Below are 19,430 nucleotides of genomic sequence, written 5' to 3'. Positions count from 1 at the left end.
TGTGCACTATCACCGAAAGGAGGAGTCACCTTACCTGGTGACTGGAAAGACAACTTGCAAACATCCAGTGCCAACACTAGATGGCAGGAGTATGCAAAGCATGTGAATCTACAGCTCTACATGCCCAAGAACAGATGCTTACTGGGTAAGTAACATTATATATATGTTTGTATGTATATGTATATGTATATATTTATATATATGTGTATATATATATATATATATATATATATGTGTGTGTGTTTAACCAAATCTAAGGACTAGTCCTGTGTAAACATACACATACATCAATATATATGTATATATCTATCTATATATATATATATAGCTATAGATATATATTATAAACACGTATATAAATATGCAGCCGAAACCCCCAAATTAGGCTCAAATATCCCAATATTGCATTGTATTTTTCATTTGAAATAAATAATATAAAATAGCATTTCCATGACATAGAGAAATGTACTCCCAACTTGTTTGAACATCGCCTTTATTTTCAAAGAAAAAGGTAAGGTGATAGCAGGCAGATTAGCCTAGAAGGCTGCATATAGAACACTCATTTTTGTTAATGCTCCGGGGTCCCCGCATGTGGGCGGGACTGTTCAGTGCTTATGACTTTGATGAGTATACCCCTGGAAGAGAACTCGGATTACAGGTAAGTAACTTATCCTTACTGGTTAGTACTTTCTCCTTCCTTCAAATATTCACATATTGATAGTGTGAAATGAACACCAACGCAATTCATAATTAAGGAGGAAGTTAGCAGAAAAAGTAAAAGGTGACGATGTAGCAAATAAGATAACACAACAAATAAGATAACAACTTTTGGGCAGATTGCCCGACAATGAGATTCTTGACTCATACCCAATAGTGTACAGTGATGAAAACTATGAATTTAGCTATGTGTTTTTAATGCACATCTCTACAGTGCATAATAAAGCCAATACTTCATTTTGTGGGTGGGCTATTCAGGATAGTGTTCTATATTGATACACATTCTTGTCTCATATTTTGCGAAGTTTTCAGGTTTGCTGAATATGTAATGAATCCAAGCAGACCATGGCCCTGATCTTTATTTAGTTTAATGCAAATTAGTGCATTTTTGTTTTCACCTTTTGCCCCTTCTGGATGGCAACAAAGTGCTGCTTCTTGGACATAGTAAAGAGAAGACTAGTTACTTGCAGAGTTTTAAGAAAAACAAGGGTACCCCAATACGTGAACCTGGGGGTGAAATATGCGGTAAAAAAACAATGGTTCGGGTGTGGCCAAAAGGTCCAATAATAAAGTGATCCAAAGGAGAGCACTTATGATTAGAGAGTTGAAGATTAATTACTTTAAAGGAGCAAAAAAATTTATAATGTACATAGGGACACAAGTCAGTTCATGTGAAACATTTATTTCCACAACAATAGAATTCGGGTGCTCACACAATAAGTGAAAGAGGCGTGACGTGCAGAGTGATGGTGAAGTTTAAAATAACGGCATCAGATTGACAACAATAGTGTAAAACTCCTCAAGCAACTTTATAGAATAGGAAGAGTTTTTTTGTTGTAAAGGGTCAACGGCGTTTCGATCTCAACTGTTCGAGATCATCATCAGGACATATAACGGGTGAGCAAGCTAAATTGATGCAATTATTCGTAGCGCAAGGAAGAGCAATTGAGGGCTTCAGAAAACAGCTGAGGGTAGACGAGTTCACCCAGATTAATTCGCTGAAGGTACGAGCGTGAGAATATCATGTGTGAGTAAACTTGAAGGGCAGGGTCAGCTGTATAAGTTGCGCTTAACGATTTGCTGCCAATATGTTTAGTTAAAGTCACTCCCAGTTCATATTTGGAAAGTCTTGGGAGAGGAGCTCAGCGCGTCATGCTGCTTGTGCTGTCCACGTTTAGTGCGAGAGGGAGACAGAGTGAGCCAGGGTGGATGGCAACAAAGTGCTGCTTCTTGGACATAGTAAAGAGTAGACTAGGTACTTGCAGAAGCATTTTGGGACTTTGTGGGTTATTTGAAAATGTGCCAAATGTAGAACTGCTAGATTTAAATAATGAAGATGTTGATAATGTTTAATCTGGATTGTGTCTCATATTTTTACATTCCTACTAACCTTTGCAGTAGTAATTGTATTAATTTATTAATGTAATTTTCCACACTGAAGATTATTTTTTTGAAATGTTTATTGGGGGGGCTTAGTTTTTAGAATGTTGTCTTTTGCTCCTTTCCAGAAGCAGAGTGAGTTATTAACACTGGCTGCTGTTGTTTTGTTTGTGTGACAGGGATGCTATGGGCCAAAGCTTCCAGGAAGAGTTTTCAGACGTGCTGCTGTTGAAGATGTTACGATCAGCAACAGAGGCGTCTAGGGATAAAGACAAGGTAGTAAACCAGTTTTAGTTCATTTCTGTCATAGATTAACATTGTACAGCCTCACTGCAATCTCATTATGCTATTTTACTTCTCACAGCAGAAGTATAATGAGAGCAGAAGAATTGAGATAGGTTTCTGTTTTTAGAAAATACTTGCCACTGAAATTCGGACATATCTGGACTACCCACTTAAACTTTTCTCAAGCTGGATCTTTGTTTTAGTTGGCTCTAGCTGGTGTCCTCTAGTAGTTGAAGTGTAATCTAAATATATGATGGTCAACTGTTTGATGTAAACATTGACAGCATTTAACCAGCGAGTCCTCCAAAATTATTCCACATGCCAGTAAAATAAATGATCAAGGAACCCTTATGCTAATTATGTGGAAATAAACTCTGTGAATATCTCCTCTCTCAAACTATAAAATTCACTATTGGCAAAGAACGATGGTTGCACAAGTTACACTGGTTGATGTTCCTATCTGATTGATGTACTCGCACTATCTGATTGATGTACTCCCATTTTGCTCCGTTTTTCTCTCTTATGTATTCACCTTCTCTCCAAAAACTGGCTATGCATTATACACTGTAACATTATGCGTTCTCAGCTTCCCACTTCCATTCTTCAACAGTAAGTAGTGAAAGTAGGACATGGTGGCCAACCGTTGCTTACCTCTGGCACTGTTGCTTGCCTTCCCAGGTCAAGAGTAACGCTGTTCGGGCACTTGGGAATCTGCTTCATTTTCTGCAGCCGTATCATATAGCAAATCCAAGGTTCTGCGAGAGCATTGAAGACTGTATCCAGGCGCTCATCATGACTGTGCAGGGGGAGGCTACCATGAAAGTACGGTGGAATGCCTGCTACGCACTGGGAAATGTCTTTAAAAACTCTGCATTACCATTGGGTGAGCAAACTTACTTTTCTCTTCTGAAAACTGTAGACCATGGGGAAAATAGGCTCGTGATCCTTTACTGAAAGCGAGGTTATTATGTTAGTGCTGAAAAACCCATGTCAGCATTCATCACAGATATGTATTCTGGGTTGCAAATAAGTCATGAAAACAATCCCAATGTCTGGGAATAAAGGAAGAAGGCTTTAGAAATGATGTGTACAGCTAAATGCCTGCATATAGGACTACTTTTAAGCTCTGGCACAACATGTCCTGCATAGGCAGTTTGTCCAAATAGCCAGCTTCTCTAGGAAGTTGTCATATTGTCAAAGCTTAGAGAGTGATTCCTACATTGGTTATAGAGTAGGGACATCAGTAGTCCCCATCTTTAAAGAGTTTTTGAACTGCACCTGGAACTTGTGTAGGATGAACCCAAGGGATGCAGGTTTCTGAGACTGGACCAAAAAGTAATGGCTTCCATGCAGTTCAACCTTGCCTTCAGGAGTGTTGTGTTTCTTCACCAACCTGCAACCGTTCCTGGAAACAGCTTGTTTTGTGCCCTCTTAAAACATGAGGACACTTTGTTTCTATCATTTGCTCCAGTCCCTAGAGCGGAATACTGTTTGTGGGTTTAAGGAGCTACTATGGATGCTATTTCATTAAGCCACCAACTGCATATGTGCACATCTAGCAGACTCCTTGGTGCTAATATGGTTGACTTGTTTTTCCATCTCTGGTGGACAGACTCCTAAGGCTTAAGTTCTCCCTATTGTGGGTTGTCCCTGGTTTCACATTCTAAAGTTAACAAGCAGTCCTTGACACAGATCTTCTTTGAGTCACACACTGTTGTTGGCACATCACCACTAGCCTTGGAAGGGAAAAGAAAATAAAGTGTGGGACAACAGTGGCACACAGTGGCCTCTGCAGTTAATTTGTCATTGTCTCAAACAGGGATGTCCATCGTTAATCCCAGAGGGCCGGGTTTGTGCCACATTTCCCAGCTATCTATTGACTACAACTTTACATACAGTGGATCTGAGTGGAAACTTATTTGCACAGTCAGTGGCTTTCTCAAAAATATGTTATGGTCTGGACATATGTTGGACAACTCTGAAAGAAACCTGCTTTGCAGCGATAGTGTCATTATTTAGGGGATGTTTGAGAAAGCGCAGGGGCAAATAAAGGGGTCTTAAAAAAATGTGAAATATGTTTACAGTGGAAGTATCTTAGATCTATTGGTTTTTACAATGATAGTATCTAAGATCTATTGGTATCCACAGCGAGCATCTCCCTGGCTAGTGGAGTAAAGATAGGTTCCGTGACTTGGATAGGAGTCAGTGGCGACTGTACGTGTTGAAATTAAACTGTTTACAAAACATTGGCTACAAAACAAGCACATGCTAAACAAGCAAATACAGGCAGATTGTTTTTGTTTTAGCATGGCACTGCATGATTTAGGCTTCTTAGCTTAAAAAAGATATTTTATCATACAGACACCTAGAGGGAGTAATGGGATACATGTAGAGTTATGAAAATCAATATATAGTGAAATGAATACATTGTTTTAATGCATTACCACCACATTCTGTTTTAGGCACTGCTCCCTGGACGGCACATGCTTACAACTCTCTGACCTCAGTTGTGAAATCGTGCAAAAATTTCAAAGTGCGGATCAAATCTGCCATGGCCCTTGCAACTCCATTTAAAAGAGAACAGTATGGGAGCACTGCGCAGTACAGTGAGATCTGGGATGCCCTGGTCCTGGCCCTGCAGAAGAGTGAGGACACACAAGACTTTCTGGAGTTCAAGTACTGTGCCAGCCTGAGGGCTCAGATCTGCCAGGCTTTGATCCACCTACTTAGCCTAGCCAATAGCAGTGACCTGCCATGCATCCGGAAGACCATCGTCGAGAAGGGAGAGACCATCCAGACCTACATATTGCAGTACATCCGATCAGGAGGGGATGGAGACGAGACCTCCAAAGAGCCACAGGAGCGAGACAAGATGTTGTCAAAAGCCATTGAGCATGTGCGCAGCATCCAGGATCTCCCGGAAGGGAAAGGGAAACCGCTGGTGGCCGAGTTAGTCTATCTGGAGGCAATTCTGAGCAGCTGCATTGAATCGACTGGCTCTTAAAGCGGTTTCCATCAATTTGCATTGTACAATCTTATTTTCAGAATTTTTAAACAGATTAAAGAATACTTTAAAAGGCATCTATTCCGGTTTCTTTGCAGCCCCAGTTTTGCCACCCGATCTGATGATACCGCCACAAGAAAACTATATTTCATGCCCATTTTAATTTTAACTTGTTTTTGTGTATCAAATTACATGTTTTGCATACATTCAATTTTATATACAAAACTGCTGCAACTTTAAAATAGCAGGAAATTCCTTACAATGAGCGGTAAGGCTGAGCTGGCTCCACCTTGCACATCCTTTGTAACAATCTGAAAGGTTTATAACAAAATAACAAAGAAAAATAAAATGTAATTGTACATTTGGCTACTTTCCATGTCATAGTGGGCTGTGTTTACTTGCTCAGGGTTGTGGTAGTACAGGAGGTGAACACGCTGTCTCTTAAAGTAACCTAACTGTATGAAATCCAGCTTTACCACATCAAGTAATCTCATTGCAGACCGTGCATTAGGCTACAAGTTTTCAGAGCCTCTAGAACGTCACTGGGCTGTTCAGTCAGTTTATGGTTCTACTGTATGTCACAGAATTATATATTCTAAATTAATTTATTTTGTATATTTATTTTTTCATTGAAGGCCATATTTTAGGCCTCTTGTTTATATGTCAACTTAAATAAACTGCCCTGCCCTTCTAACTTAAATACAGTTTAGTACAGCGTTTCTTTATCTAATATTACATAAATTGTAGTGATGTCTGAAATGTGCCTTTGGATGATTATATTGTACTAAACATCGAATATGTCATCAATTGGAACACATAGTATTATACACTTGTAAACGAGAGGAGCTGTATCAAAGTCCATTAACATGAATAGGAGCTTCTCTAAATAAGAGATTTGGGCTAGATTTAATATTTACATTCGCAAACAAGAGACATGCAATTTGCACACTAACTGGAAAATGGGAATGCAGTTAGCGGTGCAAGCTATTTGCTAATATGTTCCATTGCACATTGTCCATTAGCAGGGAGTCTCAATACAACCTTCCTAATGAATATTAATTCAGCAGGTTGCAATTTGCGCTCCCGGGGTGAATTAGTTGATGGAGATCTGCACAAGTCCGCAGACCTCCATCTCTGCATTTGTATTTCCAAGCAGGAAAGATTTTTTTTTAAAGCTGCCCATGTCCATTAAGGGTAGGGGTGGGCGGAATTTGCGAAACTCACTTTTGCAAATTATCGCGAAAATGTTAAAAATCTCCGCAAACACGCGGAAATATCGCGAAGATGCGAAAGTTTTTTTCCCGCCCGTTTGCGGTATTTTCTGCGTGGTCGCGGCTTGCCAACTTACCCATGCGGTTGCTCGCGGGCGCGGCCATCTTGTTTTCACTTGTCTCGCGGTGCATGATCGCGAGAAGAAAGACGTGATCGCGTGACGAATTACATTACTGCGGGTGCAAACTGTCGCGAGACAGTGCAAATGGCTACCAACAATCCAACATCTTGTGGAGAACGTGATCGGATCGGGAAAACTTGTTGGCGAACGCGGGGATTCAGGTAAGGCGATCACGCGCACGCGAGAATGTATTATTTTACAGCGCGAGCAAGCAAAAAAATTCCGGTAAAATGCGGATTTCGGAAATTGACATTTTCGCGCTCTCCGCGGAACGCGAAAATGTCAAATTATTGCAGTTTCCGCGAGCGGAACGGAATTTTAGCCCAGGCCTAATTAAGGGAGCATTTTTAAAAAAAATTATTTAGTGTTTGGAAATATTTTGGGGCAGAGCAGGCAGTGGTGTCCTGTATTTCTGCCACCTTCTCCCAAACCAATGAACACAATTCACACAGGGGAAGCTCCCCCACAGGACAGCTTTGCTTTTGTGAGTCAGTTACCAACACAATTTGGGAGTTAGTAACAGATTAGTGGTTTGCAGCCTCACTGGCTGTCAAAAACTATTGGTGTTTTTTTTTTTTACTCCATTTTAACACTACCCATGTGCAATTGTCAAAGGATCGCAAGAGCCCGTTTACGAAAAGAGATTTCCAACTCATAAACCAGAGGTGACATTGAACATTTACATCTTAGACTGACTATTCAGTGTTTCTCCTGTGAAGCCACCAGCTTGGGCTAAGCTTCTCCACAATCCCTCAACCCTTTGTCTGGTTTTATGCTTACCAGCAGCCTAGGGACTCCTCATAGACTCTTCAACAAACCTTGAGAACTTTCAATAATATACTTTTCTATTGATTCATTACTTCTTTATTGATTCACCATTTCTAGGTGTACTGTTTTGTATTCCCTGATCCTTAACCTTGAGTACCATATACTGCCACCCCCAAATTGAAGACCATTGATTTTTTTAAGTATAAATAATCATGTGCCCTATGCTCCTATGAGATCATCTTCCTGCGGTGTATTTGTGCCCCCTGCACCTTCAGATTGTTATCCTGTGAGAGGTGTAAGTTTCCACATCCGAAGAACTGCTTCCTTGAATGAACAGTGCCTCTGTACTTTGAGAATTGCTTCCTTTTCAGTAATTTTTGACACCCTTGATATAGTTGTGACATGCATCCCGTGACCTGCATTTCTAAGAGTTTGATGGTCCTGTAGCAATTTTACTGCATCTTCAAATAACTACTCCTGCACCACAAAAGAAATCTGTCACTGTGACCCCCCCCCAGTCATAAGTGACCTTGTGTTCGTAGCATGTGTGGCTGTAGATACACATTTTCTGCGTACACCTGCCATCTAGTGTTTGGCTCATTGCAAGTTATTTTGTTCTGTGAAATGTCACAAGGTAGAATGCAACTCTTCTATTAGTTGGCAATGTTCATGGGAACCAACTCCATTGTTAGATTGTTTATCTCTGCCATCGGGTTCAAACGTACAGTTGGGGCTCCCGAATTCTTGTTCCGAGTACTTGCAGTTTTTTCTCCACTCCTGCCTCTGAGAAAGACTGTAAAAGTATTGATTCCAATATTTCTTCTACTCGAGCGTACTTCGGAGACCGCTGTGGATTGCTGGATCCCCAACCCAAGGGTGCTTTTCCAGCACACTGCTCCCTTGGCCCTCTGTCTTCGACACCAGAGAATGGTGCTAGTTGCTGAATCAGACCCCTTTTAGGAAATGTCCTCATTGTCATGGTAAATATCCTTGGGCCAATAAACAAAGCGCATGCAATCTTCGCCTTTTCCCAGAACCTATCAATGCGGAGTGTGTTTCTTGTCTCACCTTTCTTTGTAAAAATACTCTAAGGAATTGCAGGGACAGATGCTGGGCCCGCATGTTATAACTTGAACCCTTCCATTGTGAATGAGATCACAAATGAAACCTTAAGTGACAATATGTATTAATTCACTTATAACATAGCTATTGACATCACTTCTTGAACCATAACTTGCGCCACCCGCTTGAGCTGTGAATGGTTTCACAAAAGGCATCATTGATGACATGGAGACATAATTGTAACATCTATAGCTTCACCAATGACCTCGTTGATAACATCACTGTTGGTAGATGTTTTTAAATACTTATTTTGATTTATATTTTTCTATTTAAAAAAAATCGAACGTCAAGAGCGTTTTGTTGTTCAATTGTAAGTATATGAGAAATGTGCCCTTATTACTGTCACAATTTTTAAGTTAATTTATCGCTAGGTTATATTGTATTTTTGTGTGTTTTAAAAAAAACATTGATAACGAGTTATAACAGCGGTTGGTGTTAGATTATAGAGGACTCTACTGAAATAGAATGTTATTCTCCCTTCCTACATCTCAGTGGTTGCTTAGTTTGCTTGATTCTCTGCTTATTAATTTGTAGCTGTATTTATATATGGCGTTATTTGCTAATGTTTCTTTTTCACTATGTTTTTAATTATTGTTCGGATTTAATTCAAGGTCTCTTAGAAGTTTATCAGTATAGTATTTCGTTTGCATTTTATCATTAGTTTAGTTCTGTTTCTTTTTTTGTGGCAAACAGTGAAATAGGGTATAAGAAACATTAGCAATCTTTACAATGGTAAAGTTAACCTGATTCCTAGTCAAACGCCTCGTAGTATTAGTCTGGTGACACAGTAAGGTAGCTTAGATTACAGACATATAGGCAGAGACACATATAGTATTTATATGATCTCCCTCCTTGAATGCTTTGTTTTTTTTTCTTCTTTGCCCCACTTAGTTTTGGTTGATGGCTTAGGTATTGTCTCATCATTAAACACTGCAGCACTCTGGAAAAGCATATATTCATCTTATATTTTGATCCTGTGTGGTTTTTACTGCTAACGGCTTTTTTCGTTGTTTAACTGTATGTGTGTTTTTTTTAATTGTATTTTTATTAAACAATTGCTGAATACATCTTCGTATACAATATAAATACAGGGTATAGTAGAGCAACATTAACTGAAGGAGTAGTACAATTGCAAGCAAGTAGGCCTCGTTGTTCCTGAGCCATCATCTTGGATTCTAACATCACCTGTTGTAACAATTCCCTGGTTCCACACAATTAGCTTCTGTATTTTACCCAATGGGTCCAGATCTGCTGACACCACTTTAAATCTTGTTTCCAGGCCCCAAACCTTGGTGGATCAGCTGACCCCCCACGATCTTGCAATGTTCCTTTTTGCCACTACCGAGGCCAGCATAGGCCATGTTTTGGTGTATTTGGGCCAGGTTGACTCCCCTGTCACTCCCAATAGGTGCCATCTCGCCTCGACTGGGACATGCATACCCACTATCTTGGCCATCACCCGGGATACCCCATCCCAGTATTGTTGAATTTTAGGACAAGTCCAGAGGATGTGAAAAAAGGTGCCTACCTCCCCAAAGCCCTAACACATTGGCAGGAGTCACACCTGCTGGACATCTGTTGGAGTGTTTGAGTAATGTATGACCTGTGTAAGAACCTAAGCTGGATCCGTTTGAATCTTGCTCGTATAGCAATTTCCCTAGGAATCTGGATGTCCTCAGCCCAATCGTCATTTTCCAGCAGTCTCAGGTCCTTAAATATATGTTTTTAAATGTGTATCTTTGTGTGCCTGTTATTTATGTGATAGTATGCATATATGAATGTGTCTGTATGGTAGTGCTGTGTAATGTTTATATGTTGCTGTGGGATTCCTATCGCCGACACCTACAACATATTGTTTAGGGATAAAGACAACTTTTCATGTTTACTTCATCCATTGGACACATAGACCTAGTCCCCTGAAACTCAGACCCTTTGGCTACCAGTTTACAGAACGGATCTGTGGAAGGATTGTCTGCCAATAAAGCAGGTCATGTGCTTTTTTTAAGTGTATAGGGTTTAAACTTGCATAAATGATTCATTAATACAAAGCCCTTACTGTTGGGGCCAGCAGTGTAAGAAACGCAGTGAGCTTAGTTTGGATTACTGGCAGCAGTTCCTATGCAAAAGCATATATATGTTTGCAAAATGTAACAACTTGGGGCTACTTATAATGCTCCCATAAAGATCCCTGGTTGCATGCAGAAGCCCAACAGCAAGAATGGTGATTTTTCTTTTTCTTTTTTTTTTTTTGCTTTCAAAATAAAAAGTGTACAAAACAATTCCAACTTGGAAAAAGCTTTGTGCAAAAGTTTTGGACAGCTTTAAATACTGTTTCTTTAAGGCACTGTTTAGTAAAATGTTTTTATGCTTGCCGATATTTAAAAAACAATTGAGGGAGAATTAGTTTAAAACCATTATGGGCAACATGATATGAATGAAACCTTAGAGATCTAATTCTTGAAGAAAGAAGCAAAAGTTAATCCGCAGATTTATTTCTGCATTCACGCAGATTTACTTCTTTCAGAAATTTGAAAACTTTTACTGATGCATGCATGGAAACTGTACTTATACCAAACGTTTATAAATTCTATTCTTGCAAGAGCAAATATACAGAGTCACAGATTAGAATCCAATAGGGTCCACGCAGCCTTTTTCCTTCCAAAGTTGATAACATGAAAACAATTGAGCTGGCTAACACTAATCAACTGTTATTTCAGCACAAAGAAACCGTAGGGTGAACGTGTGCTTCACAAATACACGTTATGTTGTATTTGCTCATTCAAAACTCTGCACAGCTATTGCAGATTCACATTTTCTACACCCTATTGTTTTCCCTACCCTAGAAAAATATGATCTCCTGCCCTTGCCAGGAGTAAGCTCGTAACCTTTTTTCATGGGGTAAGAGAATTGAAGAGGAGCTGGTGAATATTCTTCAACACGCAAGCTAATGGGTGTGCACAAACTCGCAGGGAATTCCAACCCTGGAACTACCACTTCCCACAGTCCAGCTCCTACATGTAGATTTGCTGAAATGTGGGAAAATCAGACCATTGCTATTATTCAAGCCCTGAATGTTATAATTGTCAGCCTTAGGATGGTCTTTCCCCAAACATTTTGCCTTTTGCTTCCATTTTGTTTGCTGATCTCGTTTTTCTGTATAGCCCTAGTAAAGTGGTACTACACGTAACCAGGGCCTGTAAATTAAATGCTACTAGTGGTCCTGCAGCACTGATTGTGCCGTCCACTTAAGTAGCCTTTTATACATGCCTCAGGCCTGCCACTGCAGAGCATTTTTGTGCAGTTAAAATTGCCATTTAGACCAGGGAAAATCAACCTTTTGCCAGGCCCAGACCTTGCTTTTTAATACATACAGGCCACCCCTAATGTAGGCTCGGGCAACCCAGAGGTCAGGGTGTAGTGTATTTAAAAAGTAGAATATATAATTTTACGATATTCATGTCCTAGCAGTGAAAAACCCTTAAATTTGTTGTTTAGTACTGCAAGGCCTACCTCTCCCATACGATAACATTGGACTTGCCCTATTACATTTAATAAGCTGTAATTTCCAAATGAGAACAGGTAACCAGTTAATATTTGTAATGAAAAACCTTCTCATATGGTGAAGTCAGATTTTAATTGCAATTTTGAAAATGCCAGTTTTAGAAAATTTCCTGTCTTAGACATTTAGTGCCTGTAGCCTGTCCCTGGTTTACATGACTGGGTGTAGCTGACAATTGGGCTGTGTGTATTCTTCCTAGTCAGCCACACACAATAGAGAGCTTAGGTGTGCCTGGATGGGCCATCACTAGCAGGAAAGGAGGCTGTTTACTGCCTCCTCACAGAGGGCTGCATACCCCCTGTAGTTAGTCTAGTGCCAGGGCAAGGAGGACAAGAAGGCTGTGAATTTCAAAGTGAACCCTCTAGAAGCTTACCCCACTTCAAAGGCAAAACTGGGTATAAATAGTGGACCTCAAACACCAACTCTTTAGTACACTTTTGGACCTGTTAAGAAGGACTATTGTGCTACTGAAAGGACTGCCACTCTGATGGACTGCTGCTCTGAATGACTGCTGTCCTTCTGTGCTGCCTGCCCTTTTGCCTGGGTGAGAAGGACTGGATCCATTAAATCCAGGAACCCAAAGCGACTCCAAGGGCTAGTTGGCTGATCTCCTGACTAGTGGCCCAGGGACAGTAGGCTCCCAACAACCTTGAACCTTTCACCTGCACTATGCCCTCTGTGAGTCCTAGTCTGCCAAGTGGTGTTATCCCAAACCTGGACCCTTGTAAGTGAGTTTGAAGGTGCTATGCCAGCCCATCTGTGGATCCAACCGAACCAACGCATATCCTCCCTGATGCAGTGCATCTCCAGCAGAACCAGCGCATCGCCTTCAGAATTGACACATCCCTTCGCTGTGAGGGTTCTCCCAACACAAGGACTCCACATCTGTCTCGCAGCACGCATCAACCTTCGAGCCCGTATCGGAACCACCACTGTGTAAAGCTTTACCGATGCATGCCCTCACATCGTAAATCCCTCATCTACGGCAGTCTCGAGAATGGTGAAGGTTCTTGCATTAAAGGCTCGCAGCTCTTCGGGACAGATGCATAGTTTCAACTGCGCTGCACATGCTCGACGCTGAACTTTGTATCGCAAACCCTCTTCAACGGGATCCAGCTCCTCAGAACTGATCGGCCTCTGCTGCACCACTCATTCTCGACAGGTGACCTCCAAGGCTTTGCAAACAAGGATTTAAGGTACTCTTGTACAGCAGACTCAGCTGGGTTCCTATAGCTTCCCCCCACTCCATCGCCGTCTACCAGAACTTGTGACTGTGTCCAAGTCCGGCGTGACCAGATATCCACAGTTAGCACCTCCCCTGCACAAACCTCGCATTGCCTTCGGTACAAACATATTCCCTCTACTGTGAATGTTCTCAGTGCAAGGACACGCATCTACTTCGCACCCTGCATTGGAACTGCCCATTAAACCTGGATATCTCTGTTTCTACTAATTGGGTTTTTGTTGGTTTTGTCATGTTTATTAAAAATTACTCTATTTGTCTAAACTGTTGTGGGATCCTTTTGTGTTTTTTTCACTCTGGTACTGTTTGAAGTGTTGCACAAATACTATATACATTGTGTCTGATTTAAACCTAGCTGTTCTGTGCCAAGCTATCTGAGGGTTGAGCACATGTTAATTTAGGGTTTGCTTGTGACTTCACCCTGACAAGTATTGTTGTTCTTGCTTGAATAGGGCTTCATCCCCTCAGCCAGTAACCCAGTCTCTTGCATTGATGTATTAAATAATCAGAGGGCCTGTTATTAGAGCACAGACATTTTAAGAACACCGTCACTCCTAGGAGCAGACGGGAATACAGCGACCGTATCCTACTCGGAAGACTGGTCCAACTTGGTCTCTTTAAAGAAAGAATGGCTCAGAATAACGATGCATGGAGCATTAATGACTGAGTACCTCAGGGCCAACATTGCCCCCAATGGCTTGATTGTCAATATTTTCCCCAGATTATTCCTGGAGGATCCCCCATTTAAGAAGGATTGGTCCTCAGTATCCTGGAAGTGTACTCGAGATCTCCTTGTTTTGATAATCAATACTGCCAAGAGACTTGCTGATGCGCTGTTAACACGTATACAGACTGCTGAGGCAACCATGAAGTCCACAGTACATAACAATATCTTTAAAACCAAGCTGGCAGAGATCAATTCAGAAATAGCAGAGAACAGAGAGTACCTTCTAAAACAAAAGATTGCCAAACTGCAGAAAGATATCTCGAGGTTCGATAAAGAAAAGATCTTCCCTTACCTGAAACCGGATTTCGCACCTATTAGGAATAGCTATTCAAGTGATGAGGATTCTAGTAACAACAGCAGGAGGGGCTCTAATAATAGTAACTCGAGCTCTGGGAGTTGGGATACCCCTAACCAGAGAAGAAAGAACAACCGGACATTCCAAAATCAAGGGGAAACAATGTTCCCGGGCCCACCACAACCCCAGTTTTGGCAATACCCTATGTTCCCACCGTGCCCTCCCCAATTCTACCCAGGGGCTAACCCCCAACCTTTTTTAGGCAGAGGCTGGGGCAGAGGAAGAGGGCGAAGGCGAGGAACACAGCATGTACAGTGGCAGGACCAACCCCAGCCCCCGATGGAGACCCGGAGCCAACGCAGGGGCAAAAGGACTTAGTTATCAATTTATCAGATAGACCACTCAATAGCACTGAGCTACGAGTGATTCGCAAGGGACTGGGTTTTGTACCCACCCCCAGGGTTGACAAATTCAAAGAAGCATGTGAACTCCACAGTTTCTTTAGAAAGATTCGCCTGAAGGCATTCTTTCATAACGAATCCCCTAGAGACTCAGACAATCCAGACACTGGTCTACATAGACCGTCTACCTTCACCCCCAGTGCGAGCAGGGTCCCCCCTGAAGTCTTGACCTTCGAAAAAGCCATTCTTAAGGATCTAGCGATGGGGCAAGATAGGTCGACTTTTCACAACCTTTCCAAGCTGGAAATGGATGCAGCCAGGGCCCTGGCTGACGACCACTCGATTACGATTAAACAGGCAGACAAAAGTGGTGCTACAGTCATCCAGTCCACCATTGATTACGAGACAGAATGTCGTCGGCAACTTGGTGATCGGAAGTATTATACACCAATCACAATAGATCCTACGTCAAGATTGAAGAATGCCATCACTAGTCTAACTCTTGAGGCAGAGACTAATGGTTGGATCACCAAGAAAGAAGCAGATTACCTCAATGTCTGTGATCCTATAACACCATATTTCTACACGTTTCCCAAGGTCCACAAAGGAACTTCACCGACCCCGGGCAGACCTATTGTGTCCGGGATAGGCTCTGTGCTGGAGCCCTTGTCCAGATTTGTAGACCACTTCCTACAACCACTGGTCCAAAAAATACCATCATACATCAAAGACACCAGTGACATCCTCAGAACTATTGAAGGATTTGAACCGAATGGGGAGATTAGCCTCCTGGTTACTTTAGATGTGGAGGCCTTGTACACTAATATCCCACAACAGGCAACCCTCACAGTTATTGAAGCGGCCCTACGCAAGGAGGAATGGACATCACCCACACCAGTGTCATTTATCATGGACCTGGCGTCCCTGGCATTGACGGAGAACTTTTTTGAATTCCGGAATGAGCTATTCCACCAATGCCAGGGGACTTCTATGGGGAGTACATTTGCCCCTAGTCTGGCCTGCCTGTACATGGCCGCATTCGAAGAGGAGATCATCCAGAGCCCCACCAATCCTTTTGGTGATAACTTGGTCATGTGGAGACGCTTTATAGATGATGTCCTAATCTTGTGGAAGGGTCCGTATACACTTTGTGATGATTTCTGTCAATGGATTAATGTGCAGAACCCTTATCTGAAATTCACTAATCACATCTCCACGACTCACATAGCATTCCTGGACCTAGATATCAGATTGGCTTCTGGGGTTCTGTCAACCAGCCTTGACAAAAAGCCTTTACAAAAAACCAACCGACAGGAATAGCCTCTTGCTTTATAGCAGTCACCACCCCAAGGCATTGAGGGACAACTTACCTTTCGGTCAGTTTCTCCGTTTGAGGAGAAACTGCAGCTCAGTAGTGGACTACAAAAAAGAGGCGGATACCCTAGCAAACAATTTAAAAGAAAGAGGTTATCCAACTAACACAATTACAAGAGCTATGAAACGCGCAAGGAATAATCCCAGAGAAGCACTGCTGGAGACTAGGACTAGGGAACAAACTGACATCCTAACCTGCGTTACCTCATTCACCCCATCCTCAAATAAAATGAAGAAGGTGATTAAAAAACACTGGGGTATCCTATCTTCTGGTGAACTTTCTTTACCCCATTCCAGATTCGCCTTTAAGAGGACACAGAATCTGAAAGACATATTGATCCATACCAGGCCAGCCAGAAAAGAAATACAGAACCCCCAGGGCACTCTATGGGGGCTACCACCAGTTGTTGGACACTTCCCCTGTGGTAGTTGTACGTCCTGCAAACAGACGATCACTACCAAGGAGGTTACCTTGTCCGACTCCCTCACTTGGTCATTGACACGCCACACGAATTGTAACTCCACCAATTGCATATACCTATTACAATGCCCCTGTACACTGATCTACATAGGGATGACGACACGAGCTATTAAGACACGCATCACCGAGCATAAAAGTAATATAAGATGCTTGAAGGAGACCACAAAACTGTATACCCACTTTAAGAATCTACACCATACACCAGACTCCCTTAGATGGGTCGTTTTGGAGTCACATCCGAGAATCACAGCGCAAGCACTATTCAGACTCGAACAAAGATGGGTGTACAGACTATCATCTGATAGGAGAGGTCTGAATGACGACATACCGTGGGGTTCACTTACACACTGATATATCAACACTCTTTCATATTTTTGGCATTGACCTTACAGTTAATGGGTGGTTTGAATTATTTACTGTCATGGAAATAACCCCCGGATGTTCCGCACTAATAATTGAATTCCCCCGGTGCGTGAACAGTATAACAACAACTCCGGAGTTACCATGGTCTAACTCGCATTACATGGTCTCTCTCACGAAGCATACAACCTATACTAGCTACTCTGTCGAGTTTACCTTACCCTGTGAATTATACAAGACGGGACCCTAGTGTAGTGAGCATCGCTACTCCGTCTAGAGTCATTTGAGTCAATGAGAGATACCAACGGCGACCTGATACTGATGTAGTACCCCATTCTAAGATGGCGCCCATAGTTACATTGCTTGGGTGGGACTTCCGACTTGAGTCATCTGACACAAGACGCCCAATCAGCATACGCCTACACTTGACCGGACTGGTTCTTATTGAAGCAATGGATAGTAAATACCACTTCCCGGTTTCGGCGGAGCGGGGTAGGTTTACTAACCACCCTTGGGCAACTGAACCGTAAGTAAACCTGGATCACGTAACAATGATCGAACGGGCTGGGATTCCCTAGACTCTGGTGGACGGGCTAACGCTGTTCATGTGATTGACCGTCCCTAACGCTGACATGGGCTGCCGACTTTTCTGGGCGGCACATTAGGCTCGGGGGTGGATCGTTCCTCGAGCGGTGTTTCCCGGTTGCCAGGGAACCGGGGGATCTTACCTACATGTTCCCTTGACAGCACCTAGCACCCAGCAGGTGGATTGTACTTTTATACCTACCCAGTTGAGTCTTCTGTTTCAATACATATTACAGCAGGCTACTACGCCATCCCAAGAGGCTCGCCACGCACCGACTGGAGCGGCACTAGCACATTCCTTAGGTGAGCTTTTCAGACATCGTTACTACAATTCGGGGTGTCCTGGATTGAAGTCTTTTAGATCACTTGACACGTTGCTTGACACTGCATCCACTTATGCATGATCACTATATTCGAGCGCAAATTGCTGACGTGCATACGAGGAGTCTTTGGCTCCATATTAATATGATTATAAACGACAAAGTGTTTTTAATGTTGCGTGTTGGCCTGTTATGCTTCTTCTCTCCCTTTCCTTTAGGCCATTCCTATGCGGAAGTGTTAGATTTTTCCACACTTTCACAGGGTAGATTTATCCAGGCACTAACACAATAATTTTATGTCCTGTTATACACCCTCACGTTTGTAGATAGTTCACACCACATTGGTCCTGATGAATTGCCGTGGGATCCTCCTGACCATTAGGCGAGAAACATGTTGACCATCTGAGTTGAGCGGAGCAAGTCTTTGACCCACTGTGTCCAGACTACCGCCACTCACATCGTTTTTAAAAGGGTGGTTTACTGACCTAATAAACTCGTTATTCAGACTAACCAACCCTGTTTTAAAATACACTCACCAACGTCTACACTTACCTGGCCCTCACTTGCACTCAACTTTCGGCGAGGAACAAAAGATCTCCGATAAAGAGCCCCATCTTTGGGTGCCCGTTGGGAATTGCAGCGCCGACCCGACGAGGAGCAAAACCCAGATGACGAAGCATGACACCTAGCTTGCTGGGTGTGTGAGGGTTTTAGTTCCACCCGAGTGGGTCCCCCCACCCACCACGTGCTCAAGTCCTCAGGCAATCTAGACATTATCTTTCACTTTGTCTCCACCTTGGGGTAGAGGGTACACTTCACACTACTTCCCCTGACCAGGAGGAACAGCATACTCTTTCTCTTTTCAGTAATGAAATTGCTGCCATAACTTGTCACTTCACTGCTTGGCACCAATAGGGACAGTTTTTTTTATTTTTATGGAGAAGTAGATTTCTGACACATCCTGTGCATGGGGCAAGTGGATATTATATAAAACTCCACACCTCTGATATATGGCTATATTATTTGATTCTCTCATTGAGGTACATAGGCCGCTTAGCATGAGGTGCTTGATGCGTCAAGGTCAGAGCCTTGTACATTATACTTTGTCGCACTGGCAGCCAATGAAGTCTCACCCGAAATGAGGACACTGATGAATATTTAGATATTTTATACAATAGACTGACTGCCATGTTCTTCATAACTTGTAGCCGCTGGGTCAGGTATTCAGGTACACCCAAATACAGGACATTGGCATAGTCCAGCCTAGAGAGAATCAGTGCCCTAACCACTGTAATTTGAGCCTCATGTGGAAGCAAGTGAAACTTCAGCATGCGAAAAATCCAAAAGCATCCTTTTACAACTGCTGATACCTGTGCCCCAAATGAGAGTTGAGCATCGAACATAATGCCCAGGTTC

At 42.4% G+C, this 19,430-nt stretch overlaps 1 protein-coding gene across 3 annotated transcripts in view; it reads left to right on the top strand.

The window, feature by feature from the left end:
* The window catches only part of HEATR6 (HEAT repeat containing 6), a 403,026-nt gene extending 396,940 nt beyond the window's left edge, over positions 1–6,086 (top strand). For all 3 annotated transcript variants that reach the window (XM_085649503.1, XM_085649501.1, XM_085649502.1), the window contains 3 exons: positions 2,277–2,373; positions 3,061–3,265; positions 4,845–6,086. In XM_085649503.1, the coding sequence (XP_085505629.1) occupies positions 2,277–2,373; positions 3,061–3,265; positions 4,845–5,386 (844 nt within the window). In that variant the 3' untranslated portion in view covers positions 5,387–6,086. The remainder of the gene's footprint in view (positions 1–2,276; positions 2,374–3,060; positions 3,266–4,844) is intronic.
* Positions 6,087–19,430: the final 13,344 nt, after the last annotated feature.

The sequence above is a fragment of the Triturus cristatus genome, chromosome 3_2, assembly GCF_964204655.1.
Source record: "Triturus cristatus chromosome 3_2, aTriCri1.1, whole genome shotgun sequence".
Classification (NCBI taxonomy): Eukaryota; Metazoa; Chordata; class Amphibia; order Caudata; family Salamandridae; genus Triturus; species Triturus cristatus.
The sequence above is the reverse complement of the archived record's forward strand: the minus strand, read 5'-3'. Positions and strand labels throughout refer to the sequence as shown.